Source organism: Telmatherina bonti (genome assembly GCF_933228915.1).
Source record: "Telmatherina bonti genome assembly, chromosome: 1".
Lineage (NCBI taxonomy): Eukaryota > Metazoa > Chordata > Actinopteri > Atheriniformes > Telmatherinidae > Telmatherina > Telmatherina bonti.
Genome location: NC_136619.1, coordinates 47,504,368 through 47,520,237, shown reverse-complemented (window position 1 = coordinate 47,520,237; position 15,870 = coordinate 47,504,368). Strand labels below are relative to the sequence as shown.

General features: G+C 44.5%; 2 protein-coding genes across 3 annotated transcripts in view; one reads left to right on the top strand and one right to left on the bottom strand.

The window, feature by feature from the left end:
- The window catches only part of arfgap2 (ADP-ribosylation factor GTPase activating protein 2), a 113,894-nt gene that overhangs the window by 81,438 nt on the left and 16,586 nt on the right, over window positions 1-15,870 (top strand). The window contains exons 6-8 of one of the 2 annotated variants that reach the window (XM_079239610.1): window positions 10,253-10,358; window positions 14,975-15,031; window positions 15,451-15,495. In XM_079239610.1, coding sequence (XP_079095736.1) covers window positions 10,253-10,358; window positions 14,975-15,031; window positions 15,451-15,495 — 208 coding nt within the window. The remainder of the gene's footprint in view (window positions 1-10,252; window positions 10,359-14,974; window positions 15,032-15,450; window positions 15,496-15,870) is intronic. The other variant, XM_079239611.1, reaches the window with a different exon arrangement.
- The window catches only part of pex16 (peroxisomal biogenesis factor 16), a 52,587-nt gene continuing 47,169 nt past the window's right edge, over window positions 10,453-15,870 (bottom strand). Inside the window, exon 12 of the mRNA XM_079239630.1 lies at window positions 10,453-10,573. Coding sequence (XP_079095756.1) covers window positions 10,480-10,573 — 94 coding nt within the window. The 3' untranslated portion in view covers window positions 10,453-10,479. The remainder of the gene's footprint in view (window positions 10,574-15,870) is intronic.

The window sequence follows — 15,870 nt, the reverse complement described above, 5'->3', positions numbered from 1 at the left end:
CCTCCAGTCTAGTCTGCTGTTCACATGGACTCCGAGATATTTGTAGCAGTCCACTATCTCCACCTCTGAGCCCTGGATGGTGATGGGCTCCACTGGTGTCCTCTTTCTCCTGAAGTCGATGACCAGCTCCTTTGTCTTGTCCACATTCAGGAGCAGATGGTTAGCCTGGGACCACTTCACAAAGTCTGCAATCAGTGTCCTGTACTCCATCTCCTGTCCATCCCCGATACACCCCACCACCGCAGAGTCATCAGAGAACTTCTGCAGGTGGCAGGACCCGGAGCTGTACTGGAAATCAGAGGTGTACAGAGTGAACAGGAAAGGAGACAGGACAGTGCCCTGCGGAGCTCCTACATTACTGACCACAGTATCAGACAGGGTGTTCCCCAGCCGCACATACTGAGGCCTGCCAGACAGGTAGTCAGCAATCCAGGAGACAGTGGAGGAGCTGACACCCATCCCGAGCAGCTTGTCACTCATCAAAACAGGCTGAATAGTGTTAAAGGCACTCGAGAAATCAAAAAACATGATTCTCACCGAGCCTTTAACACTATCCAGGTGTGAGTGAGCACGCTGCAGAAGATAGATGACAGCATCATCCACACTAAGTTGAGCCTGATATGCAAACTGTAAAGGGTCCAGGGCAGATGACACGAGGGGTCTCAGTTGGGCCAGGACGAGTCTCTCAAACACCTTCATCACGTGAGATGTCAGTGCAACCGGTCTGAAGTCATTGAGGCCAGATGGGACGGGCCTCTTTGGTACCGGTACTATACAGGAGGTCTTCCATAGCACCGGTATCTTCTCCAGCTTCAGACTCAGGTTGAAGATGAGGTGCAGGACTCCAGTCAGCCGAGCAGCACAAGTCTTCAGGACCCATGGGTTGACTTGGTCCGGTCCAGGAGACTTGTTCTGACGAACCTTTTCCAGCTGCTTCCTCACCTGGCCGGCTGTCAATGTCAGAGGGGACGTTTCCTCTGTGGGGGTGGGGGCAGGTAGGGGGGCAGGGGTGTTGAGCTGCGACAGGGGGGCAGGTAGGGGGGCAGGGGTGTTGAGCTGCGACAGGGGGGCAGGTAGGGGGGCAGGGGTGTTGAGCTGGGACAGGGGGGCAGGTAGTGGGGCAGGGGTGTTGAGCTGCGACAGGGGGGCAGGTAGGGGGGCAGGGGTGTTGAGCTGCGACAGGGGGGCAGGTAGGGGGGTAGAGGTGTTGAGCTGCGACAGGGGGGCAGGTAGGGGGGCAGGGGTGTTGAGCTGCGACAGGGGGGCAGGTAGGGGGGTAGAGGTGTTGAGCTGCGACAGGGGGGCAGGTAGGGGGGCAGGGGTGTTGAGCTGGGACAGGGGGGCAGGTAGTGGGGCAGGGGTGTTGAGCTGGGACAAGGGGGCTGAAGGTGAGGGTTGTTGATTGTCCGTCTGAGTGCTCTGTGGGGAGGTGTGTGTAGACGGTCCAGGAAGTGTGAGTACAGGAGGGGAGGAGGAGGGGGCAACAGGAGGTGAGAGGCTAAATCTGTTGAAATGCAGATTGAGTCGTTCAGCCATGTCCTCTCCACCATCCTGTTGTTTGGCTTTGGTGTTGAAGCCAGTGATGGACTTTACACCCCTCCAAACCTCTCTGGTGTTGTTCTGTTGGAGCTTGGCCTCCAGCTTCCACCCATAAGCGCTCCTACACTCCCTTAGTCTGACCTTGATCTGTCCCTGTATCTCTTTCAACTTGTCCTTATCACCAGACGCAAAAGCCCTCTTCTTCTGATTAAGAAGACCCTTCAGCTGACTGGTGATCCAGGGCTTGTTGTTCGGATAACAGCTGACAGTCTGAGTGGGCACAGCTACATCCTCACAGAAGTTGATGTAGTCCGTGATGCAGTCCGTTAAACTGTTGATGTCCTCCCCATGGTCCTGACAGAGCACATCCCAGTCTGTAGTGCCAAAGCAGTCCTGCAGCGCCTCAGTGGCCCCCTGGCTCCACTTCCTCACAGTTCTAGTGGAAACAGGAAGCCTCTTCACAACAGGGACATACTCCGGTGACATCCAGATGAGGTTATGATCCGATCGGCCGAGGGGGGGCAGGGCAGTGGAGCTGTATGCATCCTTGGAATTAGCATACAGCAGGTCCAAAGTTTTACTGTCCCGTGTGGCACAGTTCACAAACTGATTAAAGGTGGGCAGGACAGAGTCAAGAGAAACATGATTAAAATCCCCAGAAATAAGGACGAGGGCCTCCGGATGTTTAGCCTGTAGTCCTGCTACAGTGGAGTGTAAAGTGTCACACGCAGCAGCCTCGTCCGCTGAGGGCGGAATGTAGACTCCAATGAACTGCACAGACGTGAATTCCCTTGGTAAATAATAAGGACGTAATCCCACAGCCAACAGCTCAATGTCCGGTGAGCAGACACGCTCCTTCACAGTAATATGTCCAGGATTGCACCACCGCTCGTTCACAAGAATAGCAATTCCACCGCCTTTCTTCTTACCGCTCAGGTGCTTGTCTCTGTCCGCACGTAGAGTTTTGAAGCCGGGTACAGACGCGCTGTGATCAGGGAAGTCTGCATGGAGCCATGTCTCCGTGAAGCACATGATACTACTCACAGCATACTCCTTCTGAGTCCGGACAAGCGCATGAAGTTCGTCCATCTTATTTCCCAAAGACCTCACGTTCCCCATAAGCACAGCTGGAACTGCAGGCTTGAACTTCCTCCTCCGCTCCTTCACTTTCGCTCCAGCACGGACTCCTCGGCGCTTCTTCCTCTGCAGTTGCTTGGGGATGACTGGCTTAGCTCCACTCAGGAATGGGACCCTGGCCAGAGAAAGAAGCTGTTCTCTGGAATACACAAAGGGCCGGCAGTGCTGCTGGGCCAGACAGCCAAACACAAAAAGCCCAGAGAAAAACCAAAAAAGCAGTTTAAACAAACAAAAACACCCAAAAAACATGTTTCATGTTTCATAAGGCAGGTAAAGTGAGGAAAAAAGAGAGAAAAAAAAGACAAAAAGTCAACTCTAGAAGGTGTGAAAAGGTGTGAAACCCAGGAGCTCCTGTGACCTGCTGCCTCTCTCTCAGGCGCCAGGCTGCAGTACAGTATTAGTATAGTATTTATGACAGTACACACCAGCCTGTAGCAGTACAGTATTAGTATTAGTCTTTATGACAGTACACACCAGCCTGTAGTAGTACAGTATTAGTATTAGTCTTTATGACAGTACACACCAGCCTGTAGTAGTACAGTATTAGTATTAGTCTTTATGACAGTACACACCAGCCTGTAGTAGTACAGTATTAGTATAGTATTTATGACAGTACACACCAGCCTGTAGCAGTACAGTATTAGTATTAGTCTTTATGACAGTACACACCAGCCTGTAGTAGTACAGTATTAGTATAGTATTTATGACAGTACACACCAGCCTGTAGCAGTACAGTATTAGTATTAGTCTTTATGACAGTACACACCAGCCTGTAGTAGTACAGTATTAGTATTTATGACAGTACACACCAGCCTGTAGTAGTACGGTATTAGTATTTATGACAGTACACACCAGCCTGTAGTAGTACGGTATTAGTATTTATGACAGTACACACCAGCCTGTAGTAGTACGGTATTAGTATTTATGACAGTACACACCAGCCTGTAGTAGTACGGTATTAGTATTTATGACAGTACACACCAGCCTGTAGTAGTACGGTATTAGTATTTATGACAGTACACACCAGCCTGTAGTAGTACGGTATTAGTATTTATGACAGTACACACCAGCCTGTAGCAGTACAGTATTAGTATAGTATTTATGACAGTACACACCAGCCTGTAGTAGTACAGTATTAGTATAGTATTTATGACAGTACACACCAGCCTGTAGTAGTACAGTATTAGTATTTATGACAGTACACACCAGCCTGTAGTAGTACGGTATTAGTATTTATGACAGTACACACCAGCCTGTAGTAGTACGGTATTAGTATTTATGACAGTACACACCAGCCTGTAGTAGTACAGTATTAGTATTTATGACAGTACACACCAGCCTGTAGTAGTACGGTATTAGTATTTATGACAGTACACACCAGCCTGTAGTAGTACAGTATTAGTATTTATGACAGTACACACCAGCCTGTAGTAGTACGGTATTAGAATAGTATTTCTGACAGTACACACCAGCCTGTAGTAGTACAGTATTAGTATAGTATTTCTGACAGTACACACAAGCCTGTAGTAGTACAGTATTAGTATTTATGACAGTACACACCAGCCTGTGGTAGTACAGTATTAGTATAGTATTTATGACAGTACACACCAGCCTGTAGCAGTACAGTATTAGTATAGTATTTCTGACAGTACACACCAGCCTGTAGTAGTACAGTATTAGTATTTATGACAGTACACACCAGCCTGTAGTAGTACGGTATTAGAATAGTATTTATGACAGTACACACCAGCCTGTAGTAGTACAGTATTAGTATTTATGACAGTACACACCAGCCTGTAGTAGTACGGTATTAGAATAGTATTTATGACAGTACACACCAGCCTGTAGTAGTACGGTATTAGAATAGTATTTATGACAGTACACACCAGCCTGTAGTAGTACAGTATTAGTATAGTATTTATGACAGTACACACCAGCCTGTAGCAGTACAGTATTAGTATAGTATTTATGACAGTACACACCAGCCTGTAGTAGTACAGTATTAGTATTTATGACAGTACACACCAGCCTGTAGTAGTACGGTATTAGAATAGTATTTATGACAGTACACACCAGCCTGTAGTAGTACAGTATTAGTATTTATGACAGTACACACCAGCCTGTAGTAGTACGGTATTAGAATAGTATTTCTGACAGTACACACCAGCCTGTAGTAGTACAGTATTAGTATAGTATTTATGACAGTACACACCAGCCTGTAGTAGTACGGTATTAGAATAGTATTTATGACAGTACACACCAGCCTGTAGTAGTACAGTATTAGTATTTCTGACAGTACACACCAGCCTGTAGTAGTACAGTATTAGTATAGTATTTATGACAGTACACACCAGCCTGTAGTAGTACAGTATTAGTATTTCTGACAGTACACACCAGCCTGTAGTAGTACAGTATTAGTATTAGTATTTATGACAGTACACACCAGCCTGTAGTAGTACAGTATTAGTATAGTATTTATGACAGTACACACCAGCCTGTAGTAGTACAGTATTAGTATAGTATTTATGACAGTACACACCAGCATGTAGTAGTACAGTATTAGTATTTATGACAGTACACACCAGCCTGTAGTAGTACGGTATTAGAATAGTATTTCTGACAGTACACACCAGCCTGTAGTAGTACAGTATTAGTATAGTATTTGACAGTACACACCAGCCTGTGGTAGTACAGTATTAGTATAGCATTTATGACAGTACACACAAGCCTGTAGTAGTACAGTATTAGTATAGTATTTGACAGTACACACCAGCCTGTGGTAGTACAGTATTAGTATAGCATTTATGACAGTACACACCAGCCTGTAGTAGTACAGTATTAGTATAGTATTTATGACAGTACACACCAGCCTGTAGCAGTACAGTATTAGTATAGTATTTATGACAGTACACACCAGCCTGTAGCAGTACAGTATTAGTATAGTATTTATGACAGTACACACCAGCCTGTAGTAGTACAGTATTAGTATTTATGACAGTACACACCAGCCTGTAGTAGTACGGTATTAGAATAGTATTTATGACAGTACACACCAGCCTGTAGCAGTACAGTATTAGTATAGTATTTATGACAGTACACACCAGCCTGTAGTAGTACGGTATTAGAATAGTATTTATGACAGTACACACCAGCCTGTAGCAGTACAGTATTAGTATAGTATTTATTACAGTACACACCAGCCTGTAGTAGTACAGTATTAGTATTTATGACAGTACACACCAGCCTGTAGTAGTACGGTATTAGAATAGTATTTATGACAGTACACACCAGCCTGTAGTAGTACAGTATTAGTATTAGTATTTCTGACAGTACACACCAGCCTGTAGTAGTACAGTATTAGTATTAGTGTTTATGACAGTACACACCAGCCTGTAGTAGTACAGTATTAGTATTTATGACAGTACACACCAGCCTGTAGTAGTACGGTATTAGAATAGTATTTATGACAGTACACACCAGCCTGTAGTAGTACAGTATTAGTATTAGTATTTCTGACAGTACACACCAGCCTGTAGTAGTACAGTATTAGTATTAGTGTTTATGACAGTACACACCAGCCTGTAGCAGTACAGTATTAGTATAGTATTTCTGACAGTACACACCAGCCTGTAGTAGTACAGTATTAGTATTAGTGTTTATGACAGTACACACCAGCCTGTAGCAGTACAGTATTAGTATAGTATTTATGACAGTACACACCAGCCTGTAGTAGTACAGTATTAGTATAGTATTTATGACAGTACACACCAGCCTGTAGCAGTACAGTATTAGTATTTATGACAGTACACACCAGCCTGTAGCAGTACAGTATTAGTATTTATGACAGTACACACCAGCCTGTAGCAGTACAGTATTAGTATTTATGACAGTACACACCAGCCTGTAGTAGTACGGTATTAGTATTTATGACAGTACACACCAGCCTGTAGCAGTACAGTATTAGTATTAGTGTTTATGACAGTACACACCAGCCTGTAGCAGTACAGTATTAGTATAGTATTTATGACAGTACACACCAGCCTGTAGTAGTACAGTATTAGTATAGTATTTATGACAGTACACACCAGCCTGTAGCAGTACAGTATTAGTATTTATGACAGTACACACCAGCCTGTAGCAGTACAGTATTAGTATAGTATTTATGACAGTACACACCAGCCTGTAGTAGTACGGTATTAGTATAGTATTTATGACAGTACACACCAGCCTGTAGTAGTACAGTATTAGTATTTATGACAGTACACACCAGCCTGTAGTAATACAGTATTAGTATAGTATTTATGACAGTACACACCAGCCTGTAGCAGTACAGTATTAGTATTTATGACAGTACACACCAGCCTGTAGTAGTACAGTATTAGTATTTATGACAGTACACACCAGCCTGTAGTAGTACGGTATTAGAATAGTATTTATGACAGTACACACCAGCCTGTAGCAGTACAGTATTAGTATAGTATTTCTGACAGTACACACCAGCCTGTAGTAGTACAGTATTAGTATTAGTGTTTATGACAGTACACACCAGCCTGTGGTAGTACAGTATTAGTATTTATGACAGTACACACCAGCCTGTGGTAGTACAGTATTAGTATAGTATTTATGACAGTACACACCAGCCTGTAGCAGTACAGTATTAGTATAGTATTTATGACAGTACACACCAGCCTGTAGTAGTACAGTATTAGTATAGTATTTATGACAGTACACACCAGCCTGTAGCAGTACAGTATTAGTATTTATGACAGTACACACCAGCCTGTAGCAGTACAGTATTAGTATTTATGACAGTACACACCAGCCTGTAGCAGTACAGTATTAGTATTTATGACAGTACACACCAGCCTGTAGTAGTACGGTATTAGTATTTATGACAGTACACACCAGCCTGTAGCAGTACAGTATTAGTATTAGTGTTTATGACAGTACACACCAGCCTGTAGCAGTACAGTATTAGTATAGTATTTATGACAGTACACACCAGCCTGTAGTAGTACAGTATTAGTATAGTATTTATGACAGTACACACCAGCCTGTAGCAGTACAGTATTAGTATTTATGACAGTACACACCAGCCTGTAGCAGTACAGTATTAGTATAGTATTTATGACAGTACACACCAGCCTGTAGTAGTACGGTATTAGTATAGTATTTATGACAGTACACACCAGCCTGTAGTAGTACAGTATTAGTATTTATGACAGTACACACCAGCCTGTAGTAATACAGTATTAGTATAGTATTTATGACAGTACACACCAGCCTGTAGCAGTACAGTATTAGTATTTATGACAGTACACACCAGCCTGTAGTAGTACAGTATTAGTATTTATGACAGTACACACCAGCCTGTAGTAGTACGGTATTAGTATTTATGACAGTACACACCAGCCTGTAGTAGTACGGTATTAGTATTTATGACAGTACACACCAGCCTGTAGTAGTACAGTATTAGTATTTATGACAGTACACACCAGCCTGTAGTAGTACAGTATTAGTATAGTATTTATGACAGTACACACCAGCCTGTAGTAGTACGGTATTAGTATTTATGACAGTACACACCAGCCTGTAGTAGTACAGTATTAGTATTTATGACAGTACACACCAGCCTGTAGTAGTACGGTATTAGTATTTATGACAGTACACACCAGCCTGTAGTAGTACAGTATTAGTATTTATGACAGTACACACCAGCCTGTAGTAGTACGGTATTAGTATTTATGACAGTACACACCAGCCTGTAGTAGTACAGTATTAGTATTTATGACAGTACACACCAGCCTGTAGTAGTACAGTATTAGTATAGTATTTATGACAGTACACACCAGCCTGTAGTAGTACAGTATTAGTATAGTATTTATGACAGTACACACCAGCCTGTAGTAGTACAGTATTAGTATAGTATTTATGACAGTACACACCAGCCTGTAGTAGTACGGTATTAGTATTTATGACAGTACACACCAGCCTGTAGTAGTACAGTATTAGTATTTATGACAGTACACACCAGCCTGTGGTAGTACAGTATTAGTATTTATGACAGTACACACCAGCCTGTGGTAGTACAGTATTAGTATTTATGACAGTACACACCAGCCTGTAGCAGTACGGTATTAGAATAGTATTTATGACAGTACACACCAGCCTGTAGTAGTACAGTATTAGTATAGTATTTATGACAGTACACACCAGCCTGTAGTAGTACAGTATTAGTATTTATGACAGTACACACCAGCCTGTAGTAGTACAGTATTAGTATTTATGACAGTACACACCAGCCTGTAGTAGTACAGTATTAGTATTAGTATTTATGACAGTACACACCAGCCTGTAGTAGTACGGTATTAGAATAGTATTTCTGACAGTACACACCAGCCTGTAGTAGTACAGTATTAGTATTAGTATAGTATTTGTGACAGTACACACCTGCCTGTAGTAGTACAGTATTAGTATTTATGACAGTACACACCAGCCTGTAGTACGGTATTAGAATAGTATTTATGACAGTACACACCAGCCTGTAGTAGTACAGTATTAGTATAGTATTTCTGACAGTACACACCAGCCTGTGGTAGTACAGTATTAGTATTAGTATAGCATTTGTGACAGTACACACCTGCCTGTAGTAGTACAGTATTAGTATTTATGACAGTACACACCAGCCTGTAGTAGTACAGTATTAGTATAGTATTTGACAGTACACACCAGCCTGTGGTAGTACAGTATTAGTATAGTATTTATGACAGTACACACCAGCTTGTAGTAGTACAGTATTAATATTAGTATTTATGACAGTACACACCAGCCTGTGGTAGTACAGTATTAGTATAGTATTTATGACAGTACACACCAGCCTGTAGTAGTACAGTATTAGTATAGTATTTCTGACAGTACACACCAGCCTGTAGTAGTACAGTATTAGTATTAGTATTTATGACAGTACACACCAGCCTGTAGTAGTACAGTATTAGTATAGTATTTCTGACAGTACACACCAGCCTGTAGTAGTACAGTATTAGTATTAGTATTTATGACAGTACACACCAGCCTGTAGTAGTACAGTATTAGTATAGTATTTCTGACAGTACACACCAGCCTGTAGTAGTACAGTATTAGTATTAGTATTTATGACAGTACACACCAGCCTGTAGTAGTACAGTATTAGTATTAGTATTTATGACAGTACACACCAGCCTGTAGTAGTACAGTATTAGTATTAGTATTTATGACAGTACACACCAGCCTGTAGTAGTACAGTATTAGTATGGTATTTATGACAGTACACACCAGCCTGTAGTAGTACAGTATTAGTATTAGTATTTATGACAGTACACACCAGCTTGTAGTAGTACAGTATTAGTATTTATGACAGTACACACCAGCCTGTAGTAGTACAGTATTAGTATTTATGACGTCTCTACGGTTGGATTTCTTGCCGGTGTTTGTCTCATTCTCAGAAGCTAGCTGCTTCGGAGAGAAGGATCTGCCGTCTGACCAAGAAATGGGATAGAATCTGACATTGTGCACGACTCTGACATGTTTTTCCTTTTAGCCCGCTAGCGACTGGAACATGGCGCCCCTTGTAGAACCAGAGAAGTATGGTGCTGCCATCACTCCACAGCTGACGGACACATCGACAAGAGGCCAGGCTGAGAACCGTAAGAAGACTCTTTTACTTGTTTCAGGGTTCGGTGTGAAGTGTCTGTCAGAAAACCACCATCAGGGTTGACTTAACCTGGTCACACCTGGTATGTAGAGATGGGCGGAGTCTCCTTGACATCATAGAGCCATGAGGTTTCTGAAGAGCTGAACTGAAGCTCGGTGGGCGGTTCCTACCATCACCATCTTGGCAGCGTCATGCGCGTCGTCTTGCCTGGAAAATACAAATATGATCAAAGAGGTGGAGCTGAGAGGGGGGCTGTGAGCGTCATGGTGGATGATTGACATCGAGCGAACTCCGAGCTTTCTGTAGCTAAGAGCTAACCCAGCTAACCCAGAGATAACAGGAGCTAACCAGCTAACGGAGGTAAGCGGGCTAAAGCTAAGTCACGTTGTTAACCGGCTACAAACCGCGGTTCAATCAATAGGACACGCCCCTAAATATGCCGAACTTCGAGATTAAATTACTTTTAAACGGGCGAGTTAGAAAAATATGCACATAAAACATTGTTTGTAATTTTTTGGTTCAAATGCCCCACCGCAGTTAGAATTTGTCATTCTATGATAAAAACAATGAATTCCCAGAGATTGTGTATATACGTTCACAAAAACCTTAAAAACCATGAAAAAAGTTGTCAGCACTAAAATTCAATCTTCTAAACAAATCAGGACTTTTATCTGAACTGATGCTTCTAAATCATACCTTCACAGCATGATCCTGTCTCATATAGAACATTGTATTGTAATATTTGCAGGCACCACGGTCCTAAAACCCTCCGAACAACTTTATAAAAAACCACCAAGGTGTTGGTTAAAAAGCCACATTCTCCTACTCACAGAGAAATTTTACAGAAATACCATTTAAGTTTAGAAAATGGCCCCTCCTACATAGAGACAGTAACCAGATCTGCCCCCAGGGGGCGCTGTGAGGCTCCGTTCGGACCGCCACTCTGTTAACGGTTGTATGAGCTGGAACAGTCGTCCGACATCTGTGGGTTAGGGCGGCTGTTCCTCTCCCCACAATTATTTCTTCTGTAAACATGTTTATTCCTGTTGTAAACGTGTTTATTCCTGCTGTAAACGTGTTTATTCCTATTGTAAACGTGTTTATTCCTGTTGTAAACGTGTTTATTCCTGCTGTAAACGTGTTTATTCCTGTTGTAAACGTGTTTATTCCTGCTGTAAACGTGTTTATTCCTGTTGTAAACGTGTTTATTCCTGTTGTAAACGTGTTTATTCCTGTTGTAAACGTTATTCCTGCTGTAAACGTGTTTATTCCTGCTGTAAACGTGTTTATTCCTGCTGTAAACGTGTTTATTCCTGTTGTAATGCAGCTGTTTAACCTCCTTTAACTCTAGAATCAGCAGGATTTTCAGGTCCCCCTCCCTCTACCATACCTAATCACTCCTCTGACTGTCTGCATGTTGCTCCTCCACCATCTTAGAAATGCACGATGCACCAAACTTTTCCCTTCAGATCTGTGGAGATGATCTTTGTTGTTTGCTGTTTTCTGCCACTATGACTTGTTTATTATGTGGCTGCTGCACATACAATAATAAATCTATCTTTCTGTACAGTTTTAATCCCACTACAATAACTGAAGATCCTGTTTAAAAAAAAACTGCCATTTGTTTTATATTTTTGATTTTATATTTTTATAAGATATCATTATATGGAAATTTGTTTTCTGTTGTTTTTGCACTCTCTAAAGCACAGGTGTCAAACTCCAGTATCCTGAAGGTTTTTGTTGTCTCCATGCTCCAACACACCTGACCAAAACTTGAAAACAGGTTGACAAGAAGCTGCTGGATGCATTTGATTCAAATCAGCTGCGTTGGTGGAGGGAAACAACAAAAACCAAACAAATACCAGCCCTCGAGGACTGGAGTTTGACACCCCTCCGTCTACTTACAAGTAGTGAAACCAAAGAGTTTATTATGTGATCATGTGTGGATATTGACATGTGATCACTGGTGATCTACTGGTGGTCCACTGGTGATCTACTGGTGGTCCAATGGTGCTCTACTGGTGCTCTACTGGTGGTCCAATGGTGCTCTACTGGTGCTCTACTGGTGGTCCACTGGTGATCTACTAGTGATCTACTGGTGGTCCACTGGCGATCTACTGGTGATCTACTGGTGGTCCACTGGTGATCTACTGGTGGTCCACTGGCGATCTACTGGTGGTCCACTGGCGATCTACTGGTGATCTACTGGCGATCTACTGGTGATCTACTGGTGATCCACTGGCGATCTACTGGTGGTCCACTGGCGGTCCACTGGCGATCTACTGGTGATCCACTGGCGATCTACTGGTGATCTACTGGTGATCCACTGGTGGTCCACTAGTGATCTACCGGTGGTCCACTGGTGATCTACTAGTGGTCCACTGGTGATCTACTAGTGATCTACTGGTGGTCCACTGGCGATCTACTGGTGGTCCACTGGCGATCTATTGGTGATCCACTGGTGGTCCACTGGCGATCTACTGGTGATCTACTGGCGGTCCACTGGCAATCTACTGGTGATCTACTGGTGGTCCACTGGCGATCCACTGGCGATCTACTGGTGATCTACTGGCGGTCCACTGGCAATCTACTAGTGGTCCACTGGTGGTCCACTGGCAATCTACTGGTGGTCCACTGGTGGTCCACTGGCAATCTACTGGTGATCTACTGGCGGTCCACTGGCAATCTACTAGTGGTCCACTGGTGGTCCACTGGCAATCTACTGGTGGTCCACTGGCAATCTACTGGTGATCCACTGGCAATCTACTGGTGATCCACTGGCGGTCCACTGGCAATCTACTGGTGGTCCACTGGCGGTCCACTGGCAATCTACTGGTGGTCCACTGGTGGTCCACTGGCAATCTACTGGTGGTCCACTGGTGGTCCACTGGCGATCTACTGGTGGTCCACTGGCGATCCACTGGCGATCTACTGGTGGTCCACTGGCGATCTACTGGTGGTCCACTGGCAAGCTACTGGTGGTCCAACGGTGCTCTACTGGTGGTCCACTGGTGATCTACTAGTGATCTACTGGTGGTCCACTGGCGATCTACTGGTGGTCCACTGGCGATCTACTGGTGGTCCACTGGTGATCTACTGGTGGTCCACTGGTGATCTACTAGTGATCTACTGGGGGTCCACTGGCGATCTACTGGTGATCTACTGGTGGTCCAGTGGTGATCTACTGGTGGTCCAATGGTGATCTACTGGCGATCTACTAGTGGTCCACTGGTGATCTACTGGTGATCTACTTATGGTCCACTGGTGGTCCAATGGTGATCTACTGGTGGTCCACTGATGGTCCACTGGTGGTCCAATGGTGATCTACTGGTGGCCCAATGGTGATCTACTGGTGGCCCAATGGTGCTCTACTGGTGGTCCACTGGTGATCTACTAGTGGTCCACTGGTGATCTACTGGCGATCTACTAGTGATCCACTGGTGATCTACTGGTGATCTACTTATGGTCCACTGGTGGTCCAATGGTGAACTACTGGTGGTCCACTGATGGTCCACTGGTGGTCCAATGGTGATCTACTGGTGGCCCAATGGTGATCTACTGGTGGCCCAATGGTGCTCTACTGGTGGTCCACTGGTGATCTACTAGTGGTCCACTGGTGATCTACTGGCGATCTACTGGTGGTCCACTGGTGATCTACTGGTGATCTACTTATGGTCCACTGGTGGTCCAATGGTGAACTACTGGTGGTCCACTGATGGTCCACTGGTGGTCCAATGGTGATCTACTGGTGGCCCAATGGTGATCTACTGGTGGCCCAATGGTGCTCTACTGGTGGTCCACTGGTGGTCCAATGGTGAACTACTGGTGGTCCACTGATGGTCCACTGGTGGTCCAATGGTGATCTACTGGTGGCCCAATGGTGATCTACTGGTGGCCCAATGGTGCTCTACTGGTGGTCCACTGGTGGTCCACTGGTGATCTACTAGTGGTCCACTGGTGGTCCAATGGTGCTCTACTGGTGGCCCAATGGTGCTCTACTGGTGGTCCACTGGTGGTCCACTGGTGATCTACTAGTGGTCCACTGGTGAGCTACTGGCGATCTACTAGTGGTCCACTGGTGATCTACTGGTGATCTACTTATGGTCCACTGGTGGTCCAATGGTGAACTACTGGTGGTCCACTGATGGTCCACTGGTGGTCCAATGGTGATCTACTGGTGGCCCAATGGTGATCTACTGGTGGCCCAATGGTGCTCTACTGGTGGTCCACTGGTGGTCCAATGGTGAACTACTGGTGGTCCACTGATGGTCCACTGGTGGTCCAATGGTGATCTACTGGTGGCCCAATGGTGATCTACTGGTGGTCCAATGGTGCTCTACTGGTGGTCCACTGTTGATCTACTGGTGGTCTACTGGTGATGTACTGGTGGTCCACTGGCGATCTACTGGTGGTCCAATGGTGATCTACTGGTGTTCCAATGGTGATTTACTGGTGGTCCAATGGTGATCTACTGGCGATCTACTAGTGGTCCACTGGTGATCTACTGGTGGTCTACTGGTGATCTACTGGTTGCTGCTACATCCATCCTGTAATGTGTATTAGATGAGACGAGTCTATCTTGCTTCAGTTTTTTCTGTTTGCTTTCAGAGCCACAGGACGGACCCAGCATCGACGGTCTGAGCACGTCGCCCAAAGCCTCCCTCGGTGAGTAAATCAGCAAATCTTCTTTCATAAGCCGTTGCCTACAATTTACCTCCTCATCTTCACTTCAGTCGTCTCTTTTAATATGTTTGTAGATATCATTGACCACTTTGGTTGTGCAGAAATGATTGAAGCTTAATTTCTTTTTAAATTTCAGTTTCAGAAGTAAAAAGAAATGACAGCATAAGATCAAGACTTGCAGCCTTAGATAAGGACATATGTTTAAAAACCTGCAGCCACGAGAACAAAAACAACCTTCTCACCTACTTGGAACAAATTTTAGGAATTAAGTTTGCCAGTAATTTTCTAACTTAAATAATACCTGCATGAACAGAACAAAACACACCAGTCTGTTGGACTTTGGTCTTGCTGGATAAGTTCTCATGTCTCCTCACTCTATTTGGGTATCCTCCGTCTCGTAGAGGACTCCATGCGTTTGTCGACTCAGGAAGGATGGACTCCCAGAGGTGAACACTGTGTGTCGTATTGTTTTTAATGCATGGCCGCGTTCCTCCAACGGGGGCCGGTTGGGACAGACAAAAACCCTCAAATCTGACTGATCCGTCCTTCTTTGGGGTCCTTACGTTGGGGCACAAGTCGCACCGATCTGACCCAACATGGTGGAACTGAACACGCTGTTCCCACGCGACCCAAGATAAAGATGCTCGTTTGGCAACACATGGTCTTTCCGTTTAAATTGGCATCAGGAAGGACTGTTCGTGGACGTCCGAGGAAACCGCGTGATGGCGCGTTGCCGCGGATGCATGGTGGCGCGGTGGCACGGGCGCTCGCGTAAAAGACAGCTGATATGTCGAGATGACTTTGTTGATTTCAGTGTCATG